Source organism: Stegodyphus dumicola, chromosome 3, assembly GCF_044657685.1.
Source record: "Stegodyphus dumicola isolate Sdum_Otavi_A_Nest chromosome 3, ASM4465768v1".
In the NCBI taxonomy this organism is placed as follows: domain Eukaryota; kingdom Metazoa; phylum Arthropoda; class Arachnida; order Araneae; family Eresidae; genus Stegodyphus; species Stegodyphus dumicola.
Genome location: NC_140770.1, coordinates 254,904,376 through 254,931,907, shown reverse-complemented (window position 1 = coordinate 254,931,907; position 27,532 = coordinate 254,904,376). Strand labels below are relative to the sequence as shown.

Sequence of the window (27,532 nt, the reverse complement as noted above, 5' to 3'; positions counted from 1 at the left end):
GGTTCAACGATGTTTTGTTGTAAATAATCTTGTAGAACTGTTTGGTACGAATAAAAGAGTTCAGGGTTATTCTAAAACTGCTTTACAAGTTTCTCAAATCGTTTCAGCGCAATCGCTTTATTGTCATTTAACTCATATTGTCTATCAGACTTCCATGGCAGCCTAACCTTGTAACAAGAATTTTTGTATAAAATTTCCGATTTGAATTTTTCCATTATGATACTGTCTAATGGGTCGGATGATTCATTTTCAGGTTTTATACCTAAACTTTCAAGCTCCCAAAATTTCTTTATCTGATCAGATATTATATCTTCTTCAACTATGATATTAAAATCTGTGGACGTGTGTGTTGTACCTTTAGTGTAACCTAGCAGAGACCAACCAAATAACGTTTCAGCAGCTACTAAATGTTTGTTTATATGCTTAAGTTTCACTGTCACTATATCATAATAATGATCAGCTCTTATCAAAAGAGTAATTTTTAATTTGCAATCCCAAAAGTCTGCGAGTTGTAAACCATCTAACTGTTTGCCTAAACTGTGTCTATCCAGATTAGGAGGTGGTAAATCAGAACTTGAAATTTGTTCAGTCATGAGAGCTTCAATTTCAATTTTCAAATTCGGTGTTTCCTTGTTCTGTAATTTTATCTTAACAACGTGAAATGTTTTTCTAATGGGTGCTTTATTTCCAAACATAAATATTGAAAGAGTTCGAATAACAGGAAGCTTCAATTTATCCGCGATTTCTTTTCTTAGGAAGGAGCGCATACTACCTGAATCCAGTAGAGCTCTAATTAAAACCGACTGCGTAGCTGTTCGAAGTGTTACGCAACACGTTTGAAGTAAAATAGTTTTAATATTGCTGCATGAGAACGCTGAAAGAACATGCGAATCTTCTACACTTTTATTTTTTTTCATTTAGTTCTTTCTCAGCGCGAAAGCATATTGAATGGTTATGTCGACCTTTGCACTTGGAGCAGACAAGATTGCTTCGACATTACTTTAGGCGGTGGTTTGATTTCAGACAAAGGTAACATTTGGCATATTTAGGTAATAAATTTCTCTTCTCATCAACTGTCAGTGATTCACAGTCTTCAGTAACATGTGTGGATCTATTACAAAACAGACACCAATTGGTAGTTTCGTTTTCTTTAACTGGCACCAAGAGCTGGTAAGTGGAATGTGCGATGCTCCCCTTCCCTCCCTTCTCTTTATAAACACAGGAAGTGTTTTCTGATTTATGAGTGGAGAGCAAAAGTTGGCTTCTCTCGCGACTTTCCAATTCTGAACAAACAAACTGCAATAATTCGTCAACATTAAAAAAAGATGACGAATCCGTTTTACGATTGAATTCTAAAGTCCTAATCACATGGCAGAGTTTTCATTATGGCTGGAATCAACATATAACTGTATTTATCCGGTGTGACTTCTAATGATTTCAAGCTGCGTATTTGAGTTTCTATAGTGTCACAAAGTTTGCGAAGTTTTAAAGTGTCACTGGATTTGTTTACTGGGTTAAGATTCAGGAGTTTTTGCATATGTAAGTTTATAATTATGTCTTTCCTGCCAAACCCCTTTTTAAGTATTTCAACAACTTCATCGTAATTTGGTTCCGAAATGCAAAAACCTTCCATCGCGTTTGCAGCGTTGCCACATAAGTACGATTTTAAATAATTAAATTTTTCGGTCTTTGTTAAAGATTCATTATCATGGATTGCTACTCTAAAAGAGTTCCAAAAACTTGCCCACTGAGTATAATCTCCATAGAATTTAGCGATGGTTAATTTTGGCAGAGGCGTACATTTATTGCTTTCAATTTTAGAATTAGTTTCGTTAAAAGAGTTTTCATTATCCGAATTTGTTAACTTTATTTAATTCTTTCAATTTTTTATTTCCTCTGAATTGCCATAACTGAATTTTCTCTTCGTATTCGATACAACATAGAATTTCTGTTTCAAACTCTTCAGCCCCTGATTTCAAGTCACGCTCTATCAGAGTATCTAATTCACTCAGAGTTTTTGATTTTGTGATTAATTGGTCTAAACTTTCTTCTAATGTACTTGTATCAATTTCTTCTTTATTCAACTCCGATTCGATTTTTTTGAGAATCTTAGACACGGTGGTCCTGATAAATTTTCTTTTCGATTTTAATTTAGCAACAGATTCTTCCGCCATGGTTACTCTACAAATTAGAAAATTTAGTCTTAACTTTTGCTGACTTCGCACACTTGCAATGTGCTAAATCCAATTGTCGGCCGTTATGCACCAGCTGTTTCAAAATATTCTAAGACTGCTATAAATCGACATCAATCACTTTTAAAATGTAACTTTTAATATGTACAATATTTACAGATCATTGATCAAAACATGGGGGTTCAGTTGACAAACAAATTTATATGCTTTCATAATCGAAAAGCGAAATCTTTTAAATAGGAACTGAAGTGTTCCTAATCAAATAGTGTGCGAAGCATCAAACATCCATTTCTCCAGCTGCCGGTGGAGAGTCTATGGAAATTCAGAAGGCATGTTGCATCGCGTTCATATGCAACGCTAGCACCATCTATGAATTAATCAAAATAATTTCCACAACATTCATATCAAATGCCAAAATTATGACTCCTGCCAGATTCCTCTACCATCTACCTCAAACATCTTTAATCAACTTACATGCTTGCACATCTAATTATTAAAGCATTATGAAAAACTTTTAAAGCTGCATGCAACAAAGATGGCTTCATCTCTCAAATTAACTTACTTAGTCAGTGTCTTCTATTTACATCTGCTTGATATGGCAGAACAAAAAGATCTGTATCAACACAATGAACTGTATTGCAGATATTGATATTCTGAATATATTTTCTCATTTATCATTTCAAGTTCGAAAAGAGAAATTCAAAAACAGCTTTGAAAATTACACAGCTTTTAAAATTGACTTAAGTCAATTTAATTTTATAAGTTTACATTACATATTCTAACTTCATATCAAATTAATTTTGAAAAATGAATGAAGTGATTTAATTTATGGGTTTACACTATCAAATATTGCTGTTATATATTTAATAATAATACATGGAATAATAAAAATCAAGGAATGGATAAAGCTATTAACTGTAACATAAAATGCTATATGATGATGCCAAGTATTTATAAAAATGAAATATAAATTAAATTGGTTTTTTTTTAACTGATTTACACTGAAACTTATTACGTTTACACATTGCTATAGCAAAATATTCTAAAACCTAAAAAATTTCAAAATACCACACATTATCACACGCCTTAATTATCACTAAATACAACTGTAAAATTTGTAGTACAATTTAAAGCATTTAAAAATTTCTATACTCACATATCTGGATCTTCACTTTTTGTTATGTAGCCCGCATAAAATAAACCTTCATCTAAAACCAGAAGACGAGCATTTTCTTGCAATTCATCTGGCGTGAGAATGCAGGATTTCAGCTCAGGATATTTAATGCTTTTTTGGCCAATTAATACACTTAATGGAATGTCTTCACTTTGACCAGAACTGAAGTCACTGCATTCGCTGTCTGTTGACAACCTTTTCTGCCTTTCTGGCATTGGAGCTGCACAATAAAAAATGCATATTACCAAATCTTAAAAATTCTGATGATATTTATGCACTTTGTTAATGTATAATCATAGCTATTATTATAAATAATACCTCAAATTACATGTAGTACATTAATCTTCTGAGTGCCATGATTGGATTAGCTTATAATTTAAGCTATTTGGCTCTCTTACTTTCTTTAATAATGCAAATGTCATTTTAATGACAAAAGTTTATGAAAATATACAAAGTTAGGTCATAAATGCTGCTTAAATACAGGTCTTCATGACAGATCTAAAATGCTGTGCTTCAGAAGGTTAAAAGAATGTAACAGATATTCATCTCATTCTTCAATATGCAACTATCAGGTCTGGTACGCATTCAATGACAGATTTACAAAGTCTCAATACACTATACAATACTGTGAAAGGTTTTGTAATAAAAATTAAAATCTGAAGTATTAATATTCAGCTGATCTTAATACTGTGTGAAAGTAGAATCTTCTTTGTTCAAGTATTGACTACTTACACGTGGTCTTTGTCTATGATCAACAATATAAATATCAGTGTGATTTAATATGATCTTAAACGTGGAAGTGGTGCCATAATTTTGATTTGAATCATAAAAAAGAGGAGAGATTTCTTAAATATAAAAACTTGCAGTGTTAGTTCTAAAAGTTTAGATCCAAAAAATAAATCACTTCAATATAAGCCTTCAAGCTTGAAACTCTAATAATTATGAAATTTTAAGACTTCAGTAGAAGATGAACATGCCACAGATAAACTCATGAACTTTCTGAATAAACAAGGTGAATTAATTGAATGTGTATGTTTGAAGAATCATAAGCAGATCAGTGGCTACATACATACAAAGCTTAATGCCTCCACATCCATGGAAAGCTCTGACGGAACTCTGCTCAGTCATCAAACTTCTGAATAGCAGGTTAAGCCAGAATAGTCAACTAAGATCTCTAAATAAAAATCATGAAACTGATAATGGTTAAGTTCATGAGACTGATTAAAGTTAACTGCTGATATGACTGGTTCAATAACAGATTTAGGTGATAGATTTAGGATAATATGACGGATTTAGGTGCTTCACACAAACAGCCTGCTGGTGAATAATGCAATGTAATACCAGAAATTTTGAACATTTAACTTCTTCACAAGATTTGAAAATTTTTCAAACTCATCCTTTCTTCATTCCACACCTACATTTACCACCATCAGTGGTGACCCATTTTAATCGACTCCCTTACAAATAGTACAGCGTTAAGAGTTTTCACCTTTAGCTGCTCTATACAGAGTAATCATTGAAATTAATTCTTTAATGATTTCAAATTTAGTATTAACTCCTCGAATAAACATAAAAAATTGGACAGTATTAGTGATGTCTGTAGACTCATTGACAGATAAAGAAATGCATTATTTTTTTTTTTCTTTGTACTTTAATTGACTGCAGATGTGACTCCTGATGTCTTCAACTTTTCTAACAGTTGTTCTTGCAGATTGAAACAAATCCATTTCCTCTGGTCACATTTCTTCAGTTGCCACAAGCAAACATGACTTAATTAACTTACCATTGCTTAATGGTTTCATTTCATGACTAATAAATGAGCTATTTGCATACTGACTTATAAAAAGCTCATTTATTAGCCATAAAAAGAACAGCTGCTATACTATTTTTACAAATTAAATTGCATTGTGATGAAGCATTCTGTTTTACATTTCCCAATTTTAGTGATAATTTATTTTCTGTGTCATTTAATTCTATGACAAAATAATTCCCGTCATTCTGTTTTAAAAGCATAACATTTAAAGCCCACTTTTCTTTTCCTATCTCATCTTGAAAGTAAAGTGATAAATAAAATGCAAAGAAAATATTACAGAGCAAAAAATGCCATGTGTGTCGCTACAGCAAAACAGAGAAAATTGGCAACACTGTTCAATGGAAATAGCCAATAATAGAATGTGAATATGCATTCATTATCCTCAACTTGGTTTAACTTGATTAACTTCAGAAGCATAACTTTATTTTATTTATAATTTTTAATGTAAAAAGCTATATGAACCTGCAGGCTAGATTAAAAACAGTTGGTGGGCAGGATTTTACCAGCAAGCTGCAGTTTGATGACCCCTGGCATAAACTATGAACTTAAATAGCATTTTCCAAATTCATTACACTTATTTGCTACACATTATAGTCTTCAGACATTTAGATATCTTCTTAAAGAAGAAACATTTTCTGAATGGAGAAGAAATCAAAGGCTCCACTTAACGTTTTTATTATGTCTAAAACTTCAAATAAATAATTTAAAAAAATCATAGTTATGCCTCCCTGTATCCATTATCACATACATTCAGGCAGATGAAAATTATTTTGATTTACCCAAATTTGTTTTCTAAAAATTAGTGTTAATTTTCCCTCAAAAGCTGACATTTCACATACACTAGCTTAAAATTAATTTCTACTTCCTCTTCGACAGAAGAAAGTACTGAAGTACTATATTATATTATAATAAAATAATATTTTTAATGTAAACATTTTTCAGAAATACTAAATATTACACCAGCAAATATGTTACCTCAGAAACAAACTTTCATCTTGGCTTACACAAATACATGTTAAACTTAAATGTAAAATAAGCATAAATTGTTTCAAAAGTATGAAGATGCAATTTTTCTACTATATAATTATACCATAAAATAACTAATGCAGTATGTATAAATCTAATTCAAAATAAAAGTACTATTAGAGGAATTCCTTCCGAAACAAACCAAGTAAGTTATAACAGTTTTTACGGCATATTATCAGACCAAAATGCTAACAATTTAAAAAGACTACAACATATTTACTTACTTTTACTGGACGATTGTTCGACAAATATACTAAGAGGCAAATTTTCACTGGTACTTGAAGCTCCATCACTATGTTCACTATCAGAAGAAGAAACTTCCTCATCACAACTACTACCTGAGTCACAGCTCTCACTTAAAGAACGCTTTTTTGGCAAATTTGATTTCTGAAAAAAAGAAAAGAAAAATACAGTACATTTTAAAATAATTTAGACAAGCATGTAAAATCAACGTTCATGGAAATCCAAAGACATTAATTTTAGATTTAATCAGTGAAAATTACATGAAAAAACAGACATTATTCATCTAGCAGAAAATCAAATATGTCTTAAACCTTTTCTTTCAAAGCTAGCAGGAGTGATGGCACTATGATAAGAACAGATAATAAACAGATTTCTATATCGAGTTACTACAAAATACCCTCAAATTTGAAGTATAAATAAATAACACAACTGAATTTAATATTCAAACACACAGAAATAATTTACTTTAACTAAGAAACAGAATTAAAAAATAAAAAGGCACATTCAGTTGACTTACAGATTTTTTTAATCCTCTGCACTTCCCTTTCTTCCCTTCACTATCATCCTGTGATTTATGTACATTGGTAGATTTTATGGAATGCTAAAATGAAAAGGAGAACATTTACCTAACTTCTAAATACAAAATTCAGATGAAAAAAAGAGATTCAAGAATTAAAAAGTTTTGTGCCATACATTTTTAGTTTCCTTTTATTTAATGTCAGCTACTACTTCTTCTAATTTGACTTAAGAAGACAAAGTTACAATTTCTTAACTTTCTCGATGTACAGTTAAGGATCAGTGATTTAATTTTTTAAATGTGTTCATTGAAAAAAGCTGTGCTTTATTTATGTAAGATGTTTGTTATACTACGAACAAAACAGATTAGATCTCTTTAAAGTAATAACATATGCATAGCATTTGAAGTATTTTTAAAGTAACAATTTGTGGTTGACTAAAAGCATAATTTTTTTATGTTTTATAAAATATATATTTGTATGACTTTTAAAAATAATCAACAGTGAAGCTATTCTCAAATGTACACAAGATTTTTATGTGGACTGTAAAATTAGTAAATACATACATAAAATAATGCTTTTGAGGCATATAAAACATTTAGCTACATCCTGATTATCAGCATCCCTACTGAAACATTGCAAACTCATTACCTACTTTGGAAAGCATTTGAAAACTCATTGGGGATTAAATTTTTTCATCACTAGTAATGTATGAAAGCTAATGCATGAAAGGCAGCTTTCAAATGTTTTCAACTTTCAAAATGTTGGCACATTACAATTTCCATACAAGAACAGTTAATCAATAAAAAATTTAAACAGCATTAAACTGGGTATCATACAACTTTGGAATTGCCCACTGGTCAAAACAGACACGTGCTGTGTGCATACCTGGGTTGTAGCATAAATACATTTTGGCAACATCATGAGTTGTCACACAACTATTTTGGCAATACACTGCTTTGCCTCAAGAATATTTTGTGACTTTTTGGTAGAATATTGAAATAATCAGGAAGGACCAAAATATGTTATGTTAAATTTTATTTTCCTTTTCAAATAAGAGAATGATTTTTCCCCATATAAATTTTAATTACTTATTCAGACAATTTTATGAAATGCATACATAAAAACGAATTTCATTACCATTGCAACTATTGAATCTTTTAAAAGCTTGTACTAATTTTATAATACACTATTTATGTTTTACATATTTACAAACTTTGTTTTAAATCAATTTTAATTACTTATGCAACTGAACTTCATTCAGACAATTTTATGAAATGCATACATAAAATTGAATTTCATTACCATTTCAACTATTGAATCCTTTAAATGTTTGTATTAATTACATAATATACTATTTTTTTTACATATATTTACAAACTAAGTTTCTTCTGATTAAAAGTTTCTGATTTCAAGAAAGGATTTAATAAATAATAAATGAAATAAAATTTTACAATTAATTTGAAATCAGAATCTTTTATCATTTTCACATAAATATCTTGGTCATCATATGGCCAGAACGATTATTATTCTTGTATTCACAAACATAATGTTTTATATTATAATCCTACCTCTTTTTTTTCTTTATGATTAACATCTACTGATATTTTCTGAGAAGCATTTGATCCACTACGCTTATTTTTGTCAGTAACAGCAGACTGTTGTTGTTGGACAGCAGTAGAACGAGCATCACTAAGGAATATTCGTTCACTTCTTCGAACAAACCACGCTTGCTCATCAAAAAATGGTGTTTTGCTTTTGTCATTCTAAAAAAAAAAAAAAAAAAAAAAAATATATATATATATATATATATATTAAAACAAAATACACACATAATATATAAGTGTAATAATTTAGTTGTAGATGATTGCACACACCTGTGTTGTCCCCCTAAGAATATTTCTAACATCCAAATTTATTTATTTACTTTTAAAGAAGAGCCAGCTATAGCTATGAACTGAATGAGTCTTAGTATTTTCACCAGTCACATTTCTCTGGCCATGCACATAGCACTACCTCACACACACACACTAGACACATTTAATTTTATTATTATTATTATCATGCTTTTATAATCATACGGTAATGTAAAAAAAATCTGTTTACAAAATTTGTAAGATCTAACTTGAGTATAGAAGCTATTTGGCTTAACTTGAATTTTAATTTTTGTATACTTATGCTTAATATTTCAATTTTGATATTTATACAACGCTTAACAATCCTTGTATGAAGAACAGAAGTTTGTGTTTAAGCATCCTGCATCCATCAGCAAGCAGTTGTGCTGTAGATGACCAGCCCCATTTTTCATCAACATTTAGTATTATATCATATTGTATTTTATTAGTTTCTGTGTACTAATATTCAAATGGTTTACAATTAGAAAATATGGTTTTATTTTATAATGTGTATAAGGATAAATTTTAATAGAATTTCATGAATATATAATAGAAATATTTCAATTTTAATGATTACAACTCTTAGTTTTACAAAACACTTACAAACAACAAGAACTGTTAAAGTTATAGTGTGATATTCAAACAGCATTTCAAGAATTGTGCATGTTTTAACTATTTTGTGAAAAAATAGATCCAAAATTTAGAACACTTATCTGGAAAAAACATTATCTGGAGAAAAAATGTTAAGAACTTTAAAAACTTATATTTTAGTGATTTTCAAAATGGACACATTTAACTTAGAGATTACATAATATTTTGTTCTAATAGCTCCAAATATCATTTTCCTGCGTTATTTTATATAGTCAGATATAAGAAAGTTCATGAACCAAAATGACGAAGCACAGTGAAACCTAACGACTTACATGATTGCTTTCATATTTACTGTACATATTGTACAAAGTTTCTCTTTCTTTTCTAACAAATTATGCTTTTTCTACAAAGACTTTTCTTTGAAGGGGGAATATGCAAGATATAAAATATGAGAGAAAGTTTCTAACAGATTACTAACTTAATTGGCAATAGCTCTTTTAAATCCTGACATTAATTTAGACACAACCCCCTTCAAAGAATCTTTAGTGATTCACTGAACTGTAAACTCTTATCCAATCACCATTTAATACAATATTAAAAAGGAGCCAAGCTTATAAATACTCCAGCTTATCAACATGCAGCCTCTTTTTTTCTGCCTTCCCTCGTCTAACTAGGATCTGTTCTGTGCTCTGGAGCTTTCATCAATCATCTAAAAATGTGATGTGTCTTACATACAAAATTATAAGGAGCTTATAGCATCCATAGTGTTGTGCCAATTAAGAAGATATGTCTTACTAGGTTAGTTATAAGAAAATAAATCTATGTTGTGATTATTTTTTACGGTTTTCAAAAATTCCATCTAATTACGATGGAATCTGCATGTCTGCCACATCTATCACCACTCTTGTCATGCCTATGGTTACGTGGTGCCTTCCCTAGTCAGTTCTCCTACCCACAACTAAATTATCACATCTTATAACCTGTTGATTATAAAGGTGATAATTTAGTTGTGGACAGGATAACTGACTGTAGAAGACACCGTGACAAATAACGTGTGAATGAATTTCCTTTTCTGATGGGAAAAACCTCTGCCTCTGCTAGCTAGCTCTAGGCTAGCCTGAGTTAAAGTAATTGAAGGGAGTTTTGGACTGCATCCCTGCTGCGTGTCCATTTGTTGTTTAGCAAGAGCAGAAGAAAATGAGGCCTTTGTCTGAAAGATGGTGTCGGAGTAAGAGGTGTCTTACACCTGGGAAGTTTTCACTTTCCCTTCTGTAAAACTATGCTGTAATGTTCTTCTTGTACACTAATTCAGACCTTATTATAACCTGGAACTTCACTTGTTAAGCTTTAAAATAAATCTTCCACTGTTATGTTTTACAATAAATCTTAAAAGACAACCTGTCTTTTTATCATTTTCCATTCCAGAAGTAAGGCCATGTTACAACTCTAACTCTGTAGTCATGGCCAGAGTAGTGACAGATGTGCAGATTATATCATAATTAAATAGAATTTTGGGAACCATAAATAACTGAATAATCACAACATAGCTTTGTTTCTTGATGACTAAATCTATTAAAACATAATCTATTATAACAACTTCTTGATTGACACAACACTCTGGGTGCTATATGCATCATACAACTTTATATAAAACACATCACAGTTTTAGATGATAGATGAAAGCTGCAGAGAGCCAAACAGTTGCTAGACAGATGAGAAAAAGCAAGGGGGGGGCACATATTGAGAAGCTGAGGCATTTTTTTCTTTTTTTTTAAACTTAGTTTTAAATGGTTACTAGATAAGAGTTCAGAGCATTGCGAATCACTGCAGATTAAGGAATGATGTAAGTGATGCAGTACGCATTCTTTGAAGGGGGTTGTATCTAAATTCGTATCAGGAAATAAAAGGGTTATTGCCAATTAAATCAGTAATTTTCTTTCATATTTTATATCTTACTTATCACACAACTTCTAACTTTATACTAAGATAATACATTACAAAATTATTGAATTATTTTAAACCACAAGGAGAATAATGCAGGATGGTAAATAAAATTAGATTATTGTTAATTCTTTTAATATATAAATAAAAATGATAATAACTGTAAACGTTGCCATTTACAATAATTGAAACTGTGAATAATTTGCAATATTGCAATGCTATAAATTTGTAAGTATTGTAAATCACTAATACTTTAAATAATTTGAAAGAAAATATAAAAAATGTACATACACTCATATGTCCCCCCCCCCCAAAAAATGGATGACAAATAGACTATTTAAGAAGTTAAAAATTATATAAACATTTTTAACATGCACTGAAACCTGTGAAAGAGTTAAATATTTCTTTTTACTCCCACTTAAATAAAAAGCCTTTTCCTTCCTAATAAAAACTCAGGTGATTATGTAAATAATAGTTTTATGCCAAGACACACTGGATACAACATTTAAAAATCTTTGTTATAATTACAGTAATAAAGGAAATGGTTATAAAAATTAACAGTTACACATGCTAGTAATCACACGAGTTAAATATGTATTTCAAAATGCCTCAATTACATATTTAAAAAATAATATGAAGATAAATTTTATAATAAAGTATATATACTGCTTAATAAAGCAATAAATTGCTTAAATTTGGACAATAAAAGATCTTCATGCTGAATGCAACCAGCAGTAAGATCTTATTCCTCAGTTATGGCAACACTTGCCAGACAACGTGAGTGAATGTTACCTCAGAAACATAAGATGACAGGACAAAATGAAAAAAAGTTTGAGCTATTGGAATTTTTAATGGCAAAGAAATTAATGACTAACATGATTTTAATTACAGTTAGTACTCCCTGATTAAACATCAATAGTAAATTCCCTTTTCACGGCAGCTATTATTTTAATTTTAATAACAATAATTAATATTATCATGAGAATTTTCTACCTTGTCATAATCTTGATCTTGAGAGCTGCCATCATCTTTACTCATACTGCTATTTGAATCTAAACTATTTTCACTTTTAAATTTCTTAATGGCACATGCAGATTTTTTACAAAATGATTCATCTGGAAAAAAAAAAAAAAAAGATATTGCAGACATTAAAAAAAATTTGCACACATTATAAAATATTTAACTGAATATTACACACTACACAATCACTACTACTTTATATTACACACTACTACTTTGGTGGCAGGAGGAAGGGTCTCTCATTCCTTTTCCAAATCTCCATAAACTTTGAGCTCCCTATTATTTTAAGTTCCTTGATGCTGCAGAGACATTTAATACAAAATCCATGTTTTCTCAGACATTCAAACTTGGACCTTAATGATATAACAGACAGCATCACTGATCCTTACATTGATTGCAGTGGCTTATATAAATGGACATCACACACCGTCTTTAAAAAGTTAAGAAGTGATGGAAAAGTCAACTAACATGAGAAAGTAAAGCTTTGATTTACCAGATTGAACTGAGATAGCAAATATGTTTATGCGTGAAATAAAATAAACAATAAAAAAAAAAAAACTTTTTGTAAACTATGATGTCACATTTAGGTCATCAATGAATTGATATATAAAATAAAATCACGTGAAGTTTACATCAATAAAGAATATGGCCACCTCAGATCTTCATACAAACTTTAGAGCAAATGGCCACGCCAATGAGATTACTAACCATCACAGATGCCCATTCCTCCATTAGAGCAATTCCTAACAGTTTAAGACAGGCTTGGAGGAGGAAAACATGCAGAGGCAGCACTTGTGAGGGATTCCACAGATTTTCAATGGGATTAACCCCTTAACTGTGCGGAAAATGTACAAGATTCTCAGTGCCATGGTTTTCACAAAGGCGCGCGTAGTTATGCGATGTATTAGGGGAAAATAAGTGCAAGTTTTATTTTCTAAAAACTGTTTACTTTCACAAAATAAAGAATAAAAGAAAAAAAATGAACGCACAAAATTTAGTGTTTTGAGTAAAAGTATAATAAAAAGATCTAAGTATAATAAAAATAATGTTTTTATAATAAAAAAGATCCCTAAAATGGAGTTTTGATCAAGTTATTTTTAGACCAGTAAAGTGTAATATCAAGTTTTAGTGTTATACAGTCAAAAGTTTTTAATCCGGACATCCATAATCTGGAATGATCTATAATTTGGACCTCAAAGCTACAAACTTTCTGCACATGCGTCAACGCTTGCACATAATACCTTTACGCATGCGCATAATACGTTTACGTATGCACGTATAATGGACGGTATAAGCTAAGCTAAAATGATCTAATTATCTATTTCAGTTAATGTTACAGATTGCGTTGTTCCTTTATCTTTTAATTGGATCCGGCTTATTATTTTTTGCAGACTGTTAGAGCAATTTTTTAAAAGTATGCTTGAACTTTTGATTATGACAAAAAGAATTTCCAATTCTGGAGCTACCAAAGGATCTACAAAGCGAAAGCATGTTTCGATGTCCATCAAACAAAAAGTGGAATTGCTGCGAAAATGGATAAAGGCATATCCTTTGATTCTCTAATCATTCCGAAATATGTTTATCAAATTTACGCTGCTCTGCCGGGGGGGGGGGGCGACACGGTGCGCAATGAACTGGAAGTTGATCTGTTAGCACTATCCTTATCTTCAGGGCAGATGTTTTTATTTGGCTTATAATTCCTTACTAAATGTAGTATTTCATCTCGATGTACTCCATCTTTGATATGATTTAAATCAAATTCCTCTTCATTATAAATATCACAAATACACATCAAACAGTTTTCTGGTTGCAATTTTCTAATTTCGACTATGTGTTATGTATGCTTTAAGCATGCACGCGTTGAAAAAAATGCTTAATAAAGTAAACAAATAAATATAAAGCTTTTTTGTAAATTTTGATACCCTTTAGATCATAATTGCTCTTTATTTCATAAATTACGGTTTCATATTTTTAATTTTATAATTTCTAGCATGCCATCTTACCAGATTTAAACTGATGATCTATAATCCAGAAAAACCAATAATCTGGAATCGATGAGGTCCCGATGAGTCCGGATTAAAGATTTTTGACTGTACGTTGTGAAATCAGTATGCCTAAAAAAACATATTTCTTTTGAACTGGTTGAATGCCATGATTTTGTTCTTGATTTTTCGTTTGCAAGGTGTTGGTTCATATACTCATCTACAAAACGGTTAGTTTCAGTAACAATATGAACCACGAGCAGTTCATTAAAAAATAATTCAAAAAAGATAAATGGGTTTGAAACATCCGTTATATCTTTCTTTATTCCTAGAACCTACTACAAAAAGTAAACGAAAACGGAGGACACAGAATTAAAAAAAAAAAAAAAAGTTTTACTCCAACAACACCAGCCAATACCGTGCAGTCATTACTTTCACCACTTTAGACACACCCCTCTATCCAATTTCTCCCCACACTTCTCTGAAATAGTATCCTCCTTCGCATACTTTGTCAAGGTCATTGAGGTGTTGCATTCCAAAGCTTTGGGAATAATTTTACGGGTAGTAGCGCAAAGCAAATGATAGTATTTTGGAAGGGCGTATATATACACCCAGGGCAGTTAATGCATCAGCTGAGCAAGGCGTGTATATACGCCCGCGGCAGTTAAGGGGTTAAGGGAATAGCAGGATTTCATCACAATACAGCACTGTCCCAATACTATCTTTAACCCTCTCAGCATTATGGACAGAAAATTCCATGTGAAGAGTGCTTTCTTACACATGAAAATGTTTGCCAGCTTTTAATGTATCCGATTTCGTGTTGAATGTATACCGGAAGAAAAGGCATCAAGGTAAAAAGCGAGAGAGTCATTTTTTAATTATAATTAAAAAAATACCATTTAATCATGACATTTTGAGAAAGTTTAAAATTTCAGGGAAAAGGGCAAATCCTGTGTAATGCTCAGGGAATTAAACATGTTCAGCTGGGTGCTATATTCTATTGGAAGTCCAGTCCAACAAACCATTATGCTGCTACATCAAAATGCATTGTGTTTCATATTTTAGGCCTGATTCTGTTAGCCTCATTTTCTTCAGACACTTACTTATCATGATTCCAAGCCAAATCATTACTTATCTATGAACAGGACGATGTGATAATCTCAGATGGTCCAATTAAGATGTTGACAACACCACTTTAATCCTACCCCTCTGGACTGTGTGGTTAAGTGGAACACAAATACTTCATACTTCGGTCTACAAACCCTTTACAAGAAGCCTTCAGTGCAGAGCAATGGCAGAAATTGTTGTAAGTGACGTAGCAACTATAGGCTGTGGAGGTTGCTCATTGATTCCTCTTGGATACTACAGCAATATACTGATCTTCAAAAGAGATGGTTACTCTCAGGTGACCAGTCACATGACTCCAGACAACTGTTTGACATATTTAGAATGATTTCCACATTTGAGAAATTACCAAATGATTAATGGCAAAGAAAGCAGCAACATCTTTGATTGACTGTTCTGCTTCAATGCGTTTGACAGCATGCCAGAGCTCACTATCTACAATTTGTATTCTTTCAGCCACAGAAAAGCCACAGAAATCACAAATATAAATATCAGAGTATCACAAAAAATTATAAACATTTTGTATAAGCATTTACATGACTCCCCCCCCCCAAAAAAAACCCTTCAAAATAGTGTCTTCAACTACTGCTTAGTTAACATATACTCAGATAGTAAATCATGATTGACTATAAAATGCCATATTTGCATGCTGTCATCTGCATACACAGCGATTTTTAGCCACTCAAAATCAAATAAGACTTTTGAAAATTGCTAATTTTCATTGTGTGCTTAACTTCTGGAAGCCAGTGTACACTACACAAGGAAACAAATTATGCAACAAATATAAATATACTAGAAAATTAACAGATTTTATTAATGGCTAGCTGAAGTAACTATTTTTTACTACTTGGTTCTTTAATGAAAATTTTGTTGAAAGCCATTTTACAAACTGCATAATATATAAAAATGGCTTGCTTAACACTAACATAAATATTGTTGCCTGGTATCACGATTTTTATACTCTTTTCCATCATTTAATAAAAATGACTGTTTGTGAATTATTTTGTTATAAGAAAACAAATTTACCAGAATTAAAATGTATAGAAAAAATATAATAAATCAAATTCCCTTAATTATATGCCAGAAAAAACCTTATACTTGCCCGTCACAAAATAATGTAAAATTTCTAGAGACCTTTTTGAGCAATATATTAAATGTACACACTGCCAATTAGCAACAACAGCCAAATCATATGAACAACAAACCACCCAAAGAAAATAACCTCATTTTTTATTAGATGTGATAAATATTTCGAAACAAGTGGTACAATGAGATGCAGAAATTTTTGACTGCTTCTTAAAGGGATTAATATATCTATATATCTAAGTTTTCAAGAAAACAATTTGGATTTCATTTGCCATTTACTTTCATTTTGCAGTTGAGAACCTTAACCCATGAAGAATAAGACAACTTTTAGTTATTCTAATGGATGGGAACATCCATTTTTTTAACACAAAACTAATTAAAACATTCCACTTATTAAATGTGTCCTAATCACAAAATGTGTCCTAATTACATTAATGTTACAGAAGTGACAGATTCAAGTGGGTTTAAAATCCTTTTAGAATTTTAAACATTCCCCAAAATACAAATAAACTGATGCTTGAGTCTGCAGAATGGCAAAGTCATGAAGCATTTGAATGCCAATACTTTATATTTTTTTTTTTGCAGATAAGATTCTCTTTGCAATTATCAAATCATTTCACTTTCATAAGCAAATTAAAATTGCTCAGTGACATCGCGTTTTCACTGAGCAATTTTAATCAAGAAATTTTGAAACTCTCTCTTACTTTAAAGAATCATCACAAAAGATAAATAAAATTCCTTAACCTTTTCAGGATGAGTGTGTCACATATGCATCGGCACCAACTGTATTACAGAGCCTGATGTGTCATGCATGCTGTTTAAATGGACTTTTAGAACATGTATAACTCATATGAATTTCAGACAAAACATTTAATTAGTATTCCCTACTAGGTGTAGCCCTAGGTCTGTTATGATGGAATTTATCGAGACTGGAGAATGCTGACCTTCATTCAGTTGCAGTATTTTTTATTTTTGGTATTTTGTTTCAGAATCAAAGAAAAAATCCTGGATTGAGTAATGTACATAAACAGAGCTGGCTATTAACTGCATTAGCTGATACAAATACATATGGATGTTGTCATGCTTCTGAACACATTTGTTTTTATCTTTGACATTATGGAGATATATGTCCTATTGTTTTAGAGGTTTCATTCATTTCTCTTACAGTTTGGCTAGCACTGAAGCAAATATTTTTTGTATCCTTTAGCTAAATAGTTTTTTTGCTTCAAATGACAAAGAAAATATAAAGTTTTCAAATTAATTATGACAACTATCTGAGTATTCCTCTCATAATGTGCCAAAAATTGACACAATTGGACCACAAATTTAATTTATGCAAATAGTTTTCCAAATTTAGGCTTATCAGCACAAATTATCCCTCCTAATAATACACTGCATCCCTCTTAGTGTGGCATTTCAAGAGAGTGGTTTGGTGACTGAGGTACCTGTCGCAAAAGGGTTAATTTAATTTTTTACATGGAAGTCTAAAAATTTACTATTTATTTCCACTAACATTTCAAATTGCTAAGCAGCCCCAATTTATTTTCCATCATTCACAGCTATAATTATAAGACAGAAAATAAAGCAATTATTAAGGTGAAAAGTAATATAACAGCATTACTATTGTTATTATTATTCTGTCATTTTAAAATTATAAGCCATTTTAAGTTTATAAGTCAGTCATTTTAAGTTTATAAGTTTTAAAATTATAAGTCATATTTTATTATATATCATTTTTTAAAACTACAAATATTATGAACTAAGTTTCATAATTTAAAAAGATTTCTTTATCTCTTTTGTTTTACTGAAAAAGACGAAAGCTAAAGATTAGATAACTAATTAACATTAAAAAATAGTTATCCTGTGTGACAGAGAGTAACTTCAGCTATCACTTTTTCAGTAAAAAAAATATTAAAAGCTAGCTCAAAAATACACTTTTGAATCTTACTTGATAAATCAGAGCTTGGAATTGAAGTGTTTGAATCTCCACAAAGAGATGTACTGATCTCGGGAGATGTCCTTACACTTGGTACCTTTTCTTCTTTATCTAAAGTTGATAATTTTATGTGAAATTATTATAATAAAAAAATGAGCAAGAGAAATTTTGTTGCAAATACTTTGATTTGTATCAACTGGCAATTAAATTATCGTCGGTCTCTAATAGACACATTTTTATATGAATTAATAAACTTTTAACTAATCAGAATGCAATAAAGACTATATTACCAAAATCTTGACACTTCAAAGTTAAATGGCACAAAGCAATGTATCTGTATTTAATAATTAATTATAATTAATGAAGAACTAATAAAATGCAAATGTCTCAAAAAAGTGCAAAAATGACAGAAAATCGAGAAACATTGAAACTGTTTTGCTAGAATGGTTTCAAGCTATAAAATTAAGAAATGTTCTAGAGAGTGAAATCTAGAGTATTTTTCAGTAATTCCTTAATCAACAGATGGGTCACAAGCTGGAGAAAGAGAAATCCAATATCGGTCACTTGAAATTGCATGGTGAGAAAGAAGAGGCAGATTATCAACAGCTGGTAATTGGATAGAAGACTAGAGCTGCTAATGAATACAAGCCACACAAAGTTTATAATGTTAGATTAGTGCGACTGTGTTACAGAACCATACCAGAACACACATTTATACTTAACAATACAACATCAACTGGTTTAAGAAACTGAAGGAATGAGTCACTGTGCTATTAATGTGCAATAATGAATCTGACAATTATGAAGACAACACTGGCTACTGACAAATGCAGAAAACCTCAAGGTTTGAAAGGAGCGAAGAATTTACTTTTATCATATAAAAAAGAACTCATGGACGTGAGGTAGTTTTTTTACTGACTTTCTATTGAAATGGGACAGTGAACTGAAAAATGGTAGGTGAAATACATTACTAATTAGTTAACTGTGCAGCACATACATACCTTCTGAAAAACATTAGTATCGCTTCCTGCAAATAAACTTTTTAACTCCCTCCTTTAAACCAAGGTACTATAAAAGCTTTCAAATGTCATTGCAGAAATGGTGTTTAGAAAATGATGAACAGATTTGAATCTTATGAAAAATGCAAGCACCTTGAAGGAAATAAGTAAATTGATAGTTCTGCTAGAGGCCATGCATATTATAGTCCATGCAAGTGGTTACACTCTTAAAATCAGTTAAAAACTGTTTTTTAAAAAATGTGCTTGATGTAGAAGAAGCCTCAGAGGAACTGCAAACTATAGCTAAAAAAGTTCTTTAAAAATTAAAAATCAGACCTTGAGCATTTTGGCCTTTAAATCAGATACCAATATCCAATTGCTCAGAAGTGATAGGTGACAAAAAAAAAAAAAAAAAAAAAAAAAAAGGAATGGCTTATAGTTCCATATAATGCAAGTTTATATAATATCCATACACACTTGACCTTTCATATTACATACAGCATAAATTTTTGACCCACCTTAATAATTACACATTTTCTATTATTTTATGAATAACAGTTTTTTAAATGCCTTGCAAAAGTTATGGTTTATCTTAAAGACTAGAAAAATCCAATAAAAAATTTAGTTACTTTTAGTATTAAATTGTTTACACACCTGTTATTTCTACTTGATCTTCTTTCAAACACTTCTGGAACAAAAGAAAATAATTATTAACAGAAAATTTTAAATAGGACCTTTTAAATAAGAAGGAAAAAACAGGGAGAATGGTACAAAGTTTTCTATACACAATTATTATTATTATTTTTACCTTGTCATTTTCTGCATTACACTGCTTCACAACATTCAAACTGCAAGTTAAATTTTCATTCATTAGAGCTTCTTCAGGAGATTTGCTTTGCTTTTTCTGCCATGGCTTTGAGACAGAATTTTGGGAATAAATATTATCTTCATTAAATCCAGATGAATATTTTACATGAGAAGCAGATGCATTTCTGACTGGTGATATGGTTTTCCTGGTTTTAGATGGCTTAGCAAGATATGTTAAATCATCATCACTATTCCTGCAAATTAAATTAAAAGAATATTATAATAATTAAATATTTATCATTATATATTATTAAAGAATTCATTATAATAATTAAATAATTATCAATAATTTTTAACTTTAAAGATAAAAAATGTCATGAATTGCAATTTCAGTGCTTCTTAGCAGTATTGAAAGTTATTCTGTCATGCAGTCCTATTATAAAGTTATTCTATTAAGTCCAAAAGTCATTCTATTATGCAGTTATTCTATTAAGTCCAAAAGTCATTCTATTATGCAGTTATTCTGCAAGGAAGTTAATTAGCAACAGTGATACTCCATGATACAATAGACTGTTTGCTCAAACAAATATTACCCTTGAAACTATTCTTTATGGAAAACTTATGAGTAAGTATCCTTCTTTGCAACAAGAACAAAATGCATCCTGATTACATAACGAAATAATGACTTTCACAAATCCAAGTTAATGTAAGAAATCAAAAGTAAGGTTTTTAAAAATACAGTAAAATCCTTTTTATTGAACAGCAATAAGGCTGTGCTGATTACGGATAATTGAATATGTATTTCTAGAACTTGATCATGTTTTGTGATGCCATCTGTAGGTATTACAACATGCAAAGTCCTTCGGTAGTGTTCTTTATCTATCAGCCACAATTAAAGAAATATCAAAAATCACAGTGATTATTTAAAATGAAAACAAATAACATAATTTTATATATCAGAAAAACAAAATTAAACAACATTTAAAATCTAAAATATTTATTATCAGATGTAAGTCACAAATTTCTTAGTACGAAGGCATATCAGTTCGAATATCTGTCTGCTTACTAGATTATTGCCATTGTTATAAAATTTCTTGTGTGTACAACGAAGCTTCCTAATATCACATATGGACATAGTTGAACAATTTTCAGGACTTAAGCTACAATTCTTTTTCAGCTTCTTTTCATATAATTTTCTTGTTCTGCATGTTGTTTTCATCTTTATCCTCCTACTCCTCACCATTATCATTTTCCATTATGTCTGATTATTTAATTGATATCACAAGAAAGTGTGACAGAAATAGTGTGACTATATCCATCCAAGTCTGCACTTCCTTTTCACCCACACTAATCTTTGAATACGTAAGTAAATCCAAAATGCCTGTTCAGAAGCTGGAGTTGTTTCAAAACCAAGAGTATCTTCGTCACTTGATTCATCACTTACAAACATGATAGGCCACAATTTATACCAACTGCAATGTAAAGTAAATTTATATCTTTCCACGAAAGAGACAAAATAAATATGGTGTCCTCCAGAGTGCAGTTTTTCTTAAAATTGTAGACTCTACTTCATGTTCAAACATGGACACATAAAAGGGAATTGGTTGTTCATCTTTCTATTCTGGATAATTATTTGAATCACTAGTTTCATAAGGCTTGTTACATTGCGTAGCAGAAACATAACACGAATATTTTCAGCATTTAAGTCTTTGCTAGCTTATAACTTTCTACACCTCACGGGCCTTAATTTTGGATTAAAATTTAGGCTTTCAACAGTGCCATTATTTTGATATCGCTACTTAACTAGCTGCCAGTTACAAGGGATTTTACTGTAAATGGTTATCTACTAAATGTAATGCTGCATTATGATCTAAACATTTACAGAAATGATATTTAAAGTGCTAACATTACAAAATGAATAAAAAATATAAAACTTACTCTTTTTCTTTCTTATTTTTTAACAATTCTAGTTCACGCTGTTTTTGCCTGTACTTCTTTTGAAGCTCAGCAAGCCGGAGTCTCATTTCTAACTCGGTAGCTTCTCCGTGATCTGGAGATGATGACCCTGAAGAATGTAGAGATGAATCATTAGAATTTGGCTGCTGTAAATGTTCTTTAACTGATGAAACATTTGAATGTGAATTATTGTCCATTTCTTCTTCAAAAGAATAACAATCTCTATTATTCTGCAGTTGTTTTGCTTTGTTTTCATCCACATTCATAGCTTCCTCAAAAAACCTCTGTTCTGCAAGAGCACAAAGAAGGCCTAAGCCATCAGTACATGATGTGTCTATTGTCTTATATGATGGAGTATATGATTTCACAGACAAACTGCAATCAGATTCTTTTGTTTCAGCTTTTACAATTTGCTCATTATTTACAACTTCTTTAGCAACATCTGATGAAATACTTGCTGGTGCCATAACTGTTTGTTTTCCATCTTCTTGCTTGTGATGTGCTTCTTGCTCTCTTGATGCAAATTCCTCTATACTATCCACTAAAAGATTCAGACCATGGTGGTCAATGAAATCCATTACTGGTTTACTTTCTACGGGCAATGATGGAGCAAGCTCCGTTTCAGAAGTAACTATTTCTAACCCAGCTTCAGAATGTACAATATCTTCTTTAATACTAATATTTGGCCCAATTGGTGTTTCAATATCAGAATTAATTGCTGATTCAAACACAGCTGTAGATGGCAAATTTTCTGAAATTTCTTTCCCAACTTGTTCATCCTGAGGCAAAACAACATCTTCCAATTCCACATCAGATTTTGGACTCTCAGATGGAACAGATTCTGTTTGATTAGCTGAATCAGACATTTCAACTTTATTTTCTTCAGTCTTATCAATCTCAATTTTTCTTTCTTCTTCTTCATCTTCTTCAGAATTGGTTTGAGAATCCATATCTACTTGTATGGCTGTTGTAACAGATTGGCTATGACAAGAAGTTTGAACTTGTGTTGTTTCACAACAAGCAACATCATCACTTTCATTGTCACTCTCCTCATCTTCTGTAACAGAAACCTGGACTGAGCAGGTATTTGGTGGTGGTGAAGGGGTTGCACAGTGAAGTGGAGATGTTCCTTGGGATCGCCTGCCAGATTCAGTTTGTATAGAAGCAGTAGTCTGAGTATGAGCAAGATGCATGACTGTTGAGGACTGAAGAACATATGAAAAACTAGATGGGTCACACTGAGTGGGAAAAGTGGTGAAAGCGTACGTCTGTCCAGTTGCCAAAGGTACGCTTGGCACTTGCCCACTAACATCCTCCACTTTATCTTCACTTTTGGCTGTATCACATGCAGTTATATTGCAATTATTATCCATCACATCAGCAGTTTTAAGTGATTCAGCCTATGTAAATGAAAAAAATAAGCAATTTTAGGAAATATTCACTATAAAATTACAAACCATGTGCTTTTAATTGAGAAATGCATAGTAGAAAAAGGGAAAATGTAATCTAACTCTAGCAGAGAGAATAAATAAAAAAAAAAAAAAAAAAAAAAAATTATATATGAAACCTAATTTTACATTTACAGGGTTTGTACACTTTTCTGCACATGGAAATTAAGTACTTTTAAGGACCATTAATGAAAAAATTAAGGACGTATGAGCAAATGGGAACTAAACAAATTCAATTAAAAATACTATCTGTGCATGAACTTCTTTTGTAATACCATCTTAAAAATAAAAGTAGGATGCATTATAACTTAATTAACATAATTATTAATAAGTTATAGACTAAAATAAAACTTTATGAATTTGCCAGATACTTGCTCAGTCTAAAGGTTTAGTAAATAGTAGGTAGATTTTATGCCAAGCAACATAAGTTAAAATGAGATGTAAAATCATAATCAGCATGATTCGTAACAAAAGATTGGCTGTCGCTGCTGCTTGTCTAGAGAGAAACCTGCCAATCAGAACAAACCTGAAAGGCCTGATATAGGCCAGGCTGGCAAGTTTTGAAAGCTAGTTGGGCTCTACCTGATGCAGTTAGTGTCGTAGCTTCACGTTCCAGAGGTTGTAACCCAGTTAATATACATTAAGGTTTCAATAAGCCAATAAAGCACCAGGCGTGATCAGTTGCTTTGTATTATTTTAAGTTTCACCAGATGTGACGAATAAGTTTTACATTAATTTTCACATTTTTGTGTTTTCTCTTGTGACCCCAGTAAGGATTAATGAAAGGCAATAATTTGCTTTAATATGATAATTTTTAAGGGTAAGCAGTTAGTTATAAATAATTAAATTAAGTAATTAGATACCCTAACTCATTATAGATTTACATTGCCAGAATTTAGGATCCACAGAGATTGCATCAGGTGGGAAAATGCCTAGTGCCAGCCTCGTGTATGATGCATTCAGACATATACGAATCATTTAAATTGTCAGTTTTCAATTTCTTTACTAAGAAAAAAATTTCTTTCTATAACGCCTGTCCTTGTGATAAGAATAAAAGCATTTTTGATATTTTCCATGCCTGTGTCTAGTGAAAAGTAGAGAAAATATAGGGAAGATAAATGTGTTAAGAAAAAGATTCTAGTATTAGAAGTAAAACATTCAAATATTTTTTTTTTTTTTTTTTTTTTTTTCCCCCTCTCTTCCAGACCTTCTCCAAAAAGTAAGAAATACATCACAAATTTTCTGCAAAATACATTCGTTACATGTTAATAGCATGGAGACATGGGTCCATAAATTTTGCCTTCAAATCCTTCTAAACTTCCCAAGCTGCAATGTCTAAAATCCTAAAGTAAAATTCTGTAACAGTAAAAAGGCAGAAATATTTTGAGAAAAAATATCAGAGGGAAAAAGCGTAAAATTAATTTCACAGAGAAAACTGAATATTCTGAGAATTCTGAAACAATTACATGGGAAAAACTCTTAATCTGAAAAAAATTTAAAAAGACATTTTAAATTATTTACATAGCTCTTTAGCTTTTGCTAAAATTGTTTCATTAATTGTGCTTTAGAGCATTATACCTTGTTTATTTTGAAGATTCAAAATATTGTATAATAAGTGGCCACCAAAATGGTACTTTATAATATGACAGCGAAAATTAAAGATGTTTCATTTTAATGTTATTTTTTAAACATAATTTCAATATTTTACCACTATTTTAATGAAATTTATCCATGTTACAATGCTTTAAAAAAAGTGTTGAAAAATTCTCAGATCTCAAAATAAAAAATTTTCTTCAGAAACTGATCTTAAAATTGCCAAAATTTTGATAAGTTGCCGGATTCAGAACCGTTTATTAAAAGAATTCACATCCCCAAAAGCAAAAAGTTGCTTAAGAGCTCTTCATCAGAAAAAATGAAATCATTTTAAAATACTTAATATAAAATATTAACTTTAAAACAAAAATATAAACATTTCACATAGAAACAATATTTACTACTCATATAATATTCAGAAGCAAGGCATGTCTGCAGCTGTTCACAAAGTAAAATAAAAAAAGGGGTTATTAAATATAGGGGAACCTCAAATCCTGTATGTCGCTTATCCCAAGAACAAAAAATATTGCAAATGATGAACAATGTATAGAGTTATAAATATGCAAGCCACCAACAGAGACTTTCAAAGGTGGTTTGTATTAACCTCTGACACAGACTGAACACCCAGAGACTTCTAACAACATTCCTGAACTATATTTCATTGCATAATTCTAAACTGGCAAAGTATGGTATCAAGTGACTTATAAGACCATGATTTCTGCCTAGAGGAAATTATGGAGAGATTGTGATTAAGGTGAGACTTTAAGGACTTTTTTAATAACTTATTACATATTTAAGCAAAACCATGGGCTTGGTAGTAAACAATGACATGTGAGAGAGTTTCTGGAAAATTTCAAAAATGAGCTCAGTATGGAACAATCAACTTCAGAAGCAGTAACAAATAAAAGTTTGTGAAAAAAATGGAAAGAAAACAAGATGATCCTAGTTCCTGAGAAATTTATGCAAAATGGGGTCAAGATGTAAAGTTTCATGGAACAGTATCACCATGATATGGCCTGAGAGTCTGAGCAAGTTCTAAGCAGAGCTGAGTTCCACTATGAGACAAAAAAAGCAAAAAATCCTCCAAAAAATAGTTACTTGATGACGGGACTTCCCATCCAAACTAGAATATCCTTTTCCTTTCTCTCCATTTTTCCATTTATGTCATCAACTGCCATAAAAGTACTATAAAAATAAATTGAATTTTCAAATATTTTACTAATAATTTTATACAGATATTTTTTGGAGGGGCAGTGTTTAGATTTAATAATTTCCAAACTTCTATTCACTTTGTGTTACAAACCTATTCATAAAGTACTGTTGTAATACAGTACAGTTGTAAAGTTGCTGTAAGTCTAATTATGCAATCATCTATGTTCCAGGAAAAGATTAAATGTATTTTACATAAAACCTATCCAGAAAATAATTTCAGTTTACGAACAGTCTGCCTGGAACAAACTGTATTCAGGAATTGACACTCGGAGTAATGATATAACAGTACAATACGTATCTAGACATTTCCAAAAAAATTAGCACACACAGGCACCGTGCATTTGGGAAAACTAAATATATTTCTCAAGCACATTTGATCTTGAAGATGAAATAAAAATGAGAAATTACTAATATATATGCTTTTAAGGTTAGCTTGATAATTTTTTATAACATTCTTCAAATCTGAGTGCTCAAAACTTTAAAATGCATATAAGAAACTTCATAATTTAAATACTGGTTTAAATGCACATTTATGTCAAATATGATCAGGATGTAATCATTAAAAACTCTCACTTTTTTGTTTTCAGCTTTCAACAAACCTGAAGTTTAATTAACTGCTTGACAAGGTATCAGAATGAAATTAATAGTAAATAATAATAATAATAATATTTATATATTTTTTTAACTTTTTGCAAGTAATACAAATTTTGTAGATGATGAAGTTCTTTTCAATGCAAGACATACAAATCTTCCTTAACATACTGAAAACTTAACAGTAATTCACAAACAGTAACAACAAAACATCTGGATAAAATATATACCTGAGGAATGACTTGTTCAAACTGTGTGTGCTGCTGCTGTGTAACAAGCTGCTGAATTGGTAGGTTACCAGAGGAAGAACTGAATGATGGCCATACAGATGGTCTGTCCATTAATTCTGTAAAATTAAATTAATTACAGCTAAAAGAGGAATAAAAAA

General features: G+C 30.8%; 1 protein-coding gene across 6 annotated transcripts in view; it reads right to left on the bottom strand.

Moving 5' to 3' along the window:
• The window catches only part of LOC118199512 (uncharacterized), a 497,225-nt gene that overhangs the window by 42,782 nt on the left and 426,911 nt on the right, over nt 1-27,532 (bottom strand). For 5 of the 6 annotated variants that reach the window (XM_085814058.1, XM_085814057.1, XM_085814062.1 and 2 more), the window contains 10 exons: nt 27,375-27,490; nt 22,283-23,700; nt 20,346-20,598; nt 20,192-20,225; nt 18,552-18,650; nt 12,384-12,505; nt 8,535-8,729; nt 6,966-7,049; nt 6,430-6,592; nt 3,349-3,586 (listed from right to left, as the gene is read on the bottom strand). In XM_085814058.1, the coding sequence (XP_085670184.1) occupies nt 3,349-3,586; nt 6,430-6,592; nt 6,966-7,049; nt 8,535-8,729; nt 12,384-12,505; nt 18,552-18,650; nt 20,192-20,225; nt 20,346-20,598; nt 22,283-23,700; nt 27,375-27,490 (2,722 nt within the window). The remainder of the gene's footprint in view (nt 1-3,348; nt 3,587-6,429; nt 6,593-6,965; nt 7,050-8,534; nt 8,730-12,383; nt 12,506-18,551; nt 18,651-20,191; nt 20,226-20,345; nt 20,599-22,282; nt 23,701-27,374; nt 27,491-27,532) is intronic. The other variant, XM_085814061.1, reaches the window with a different exon arrangement.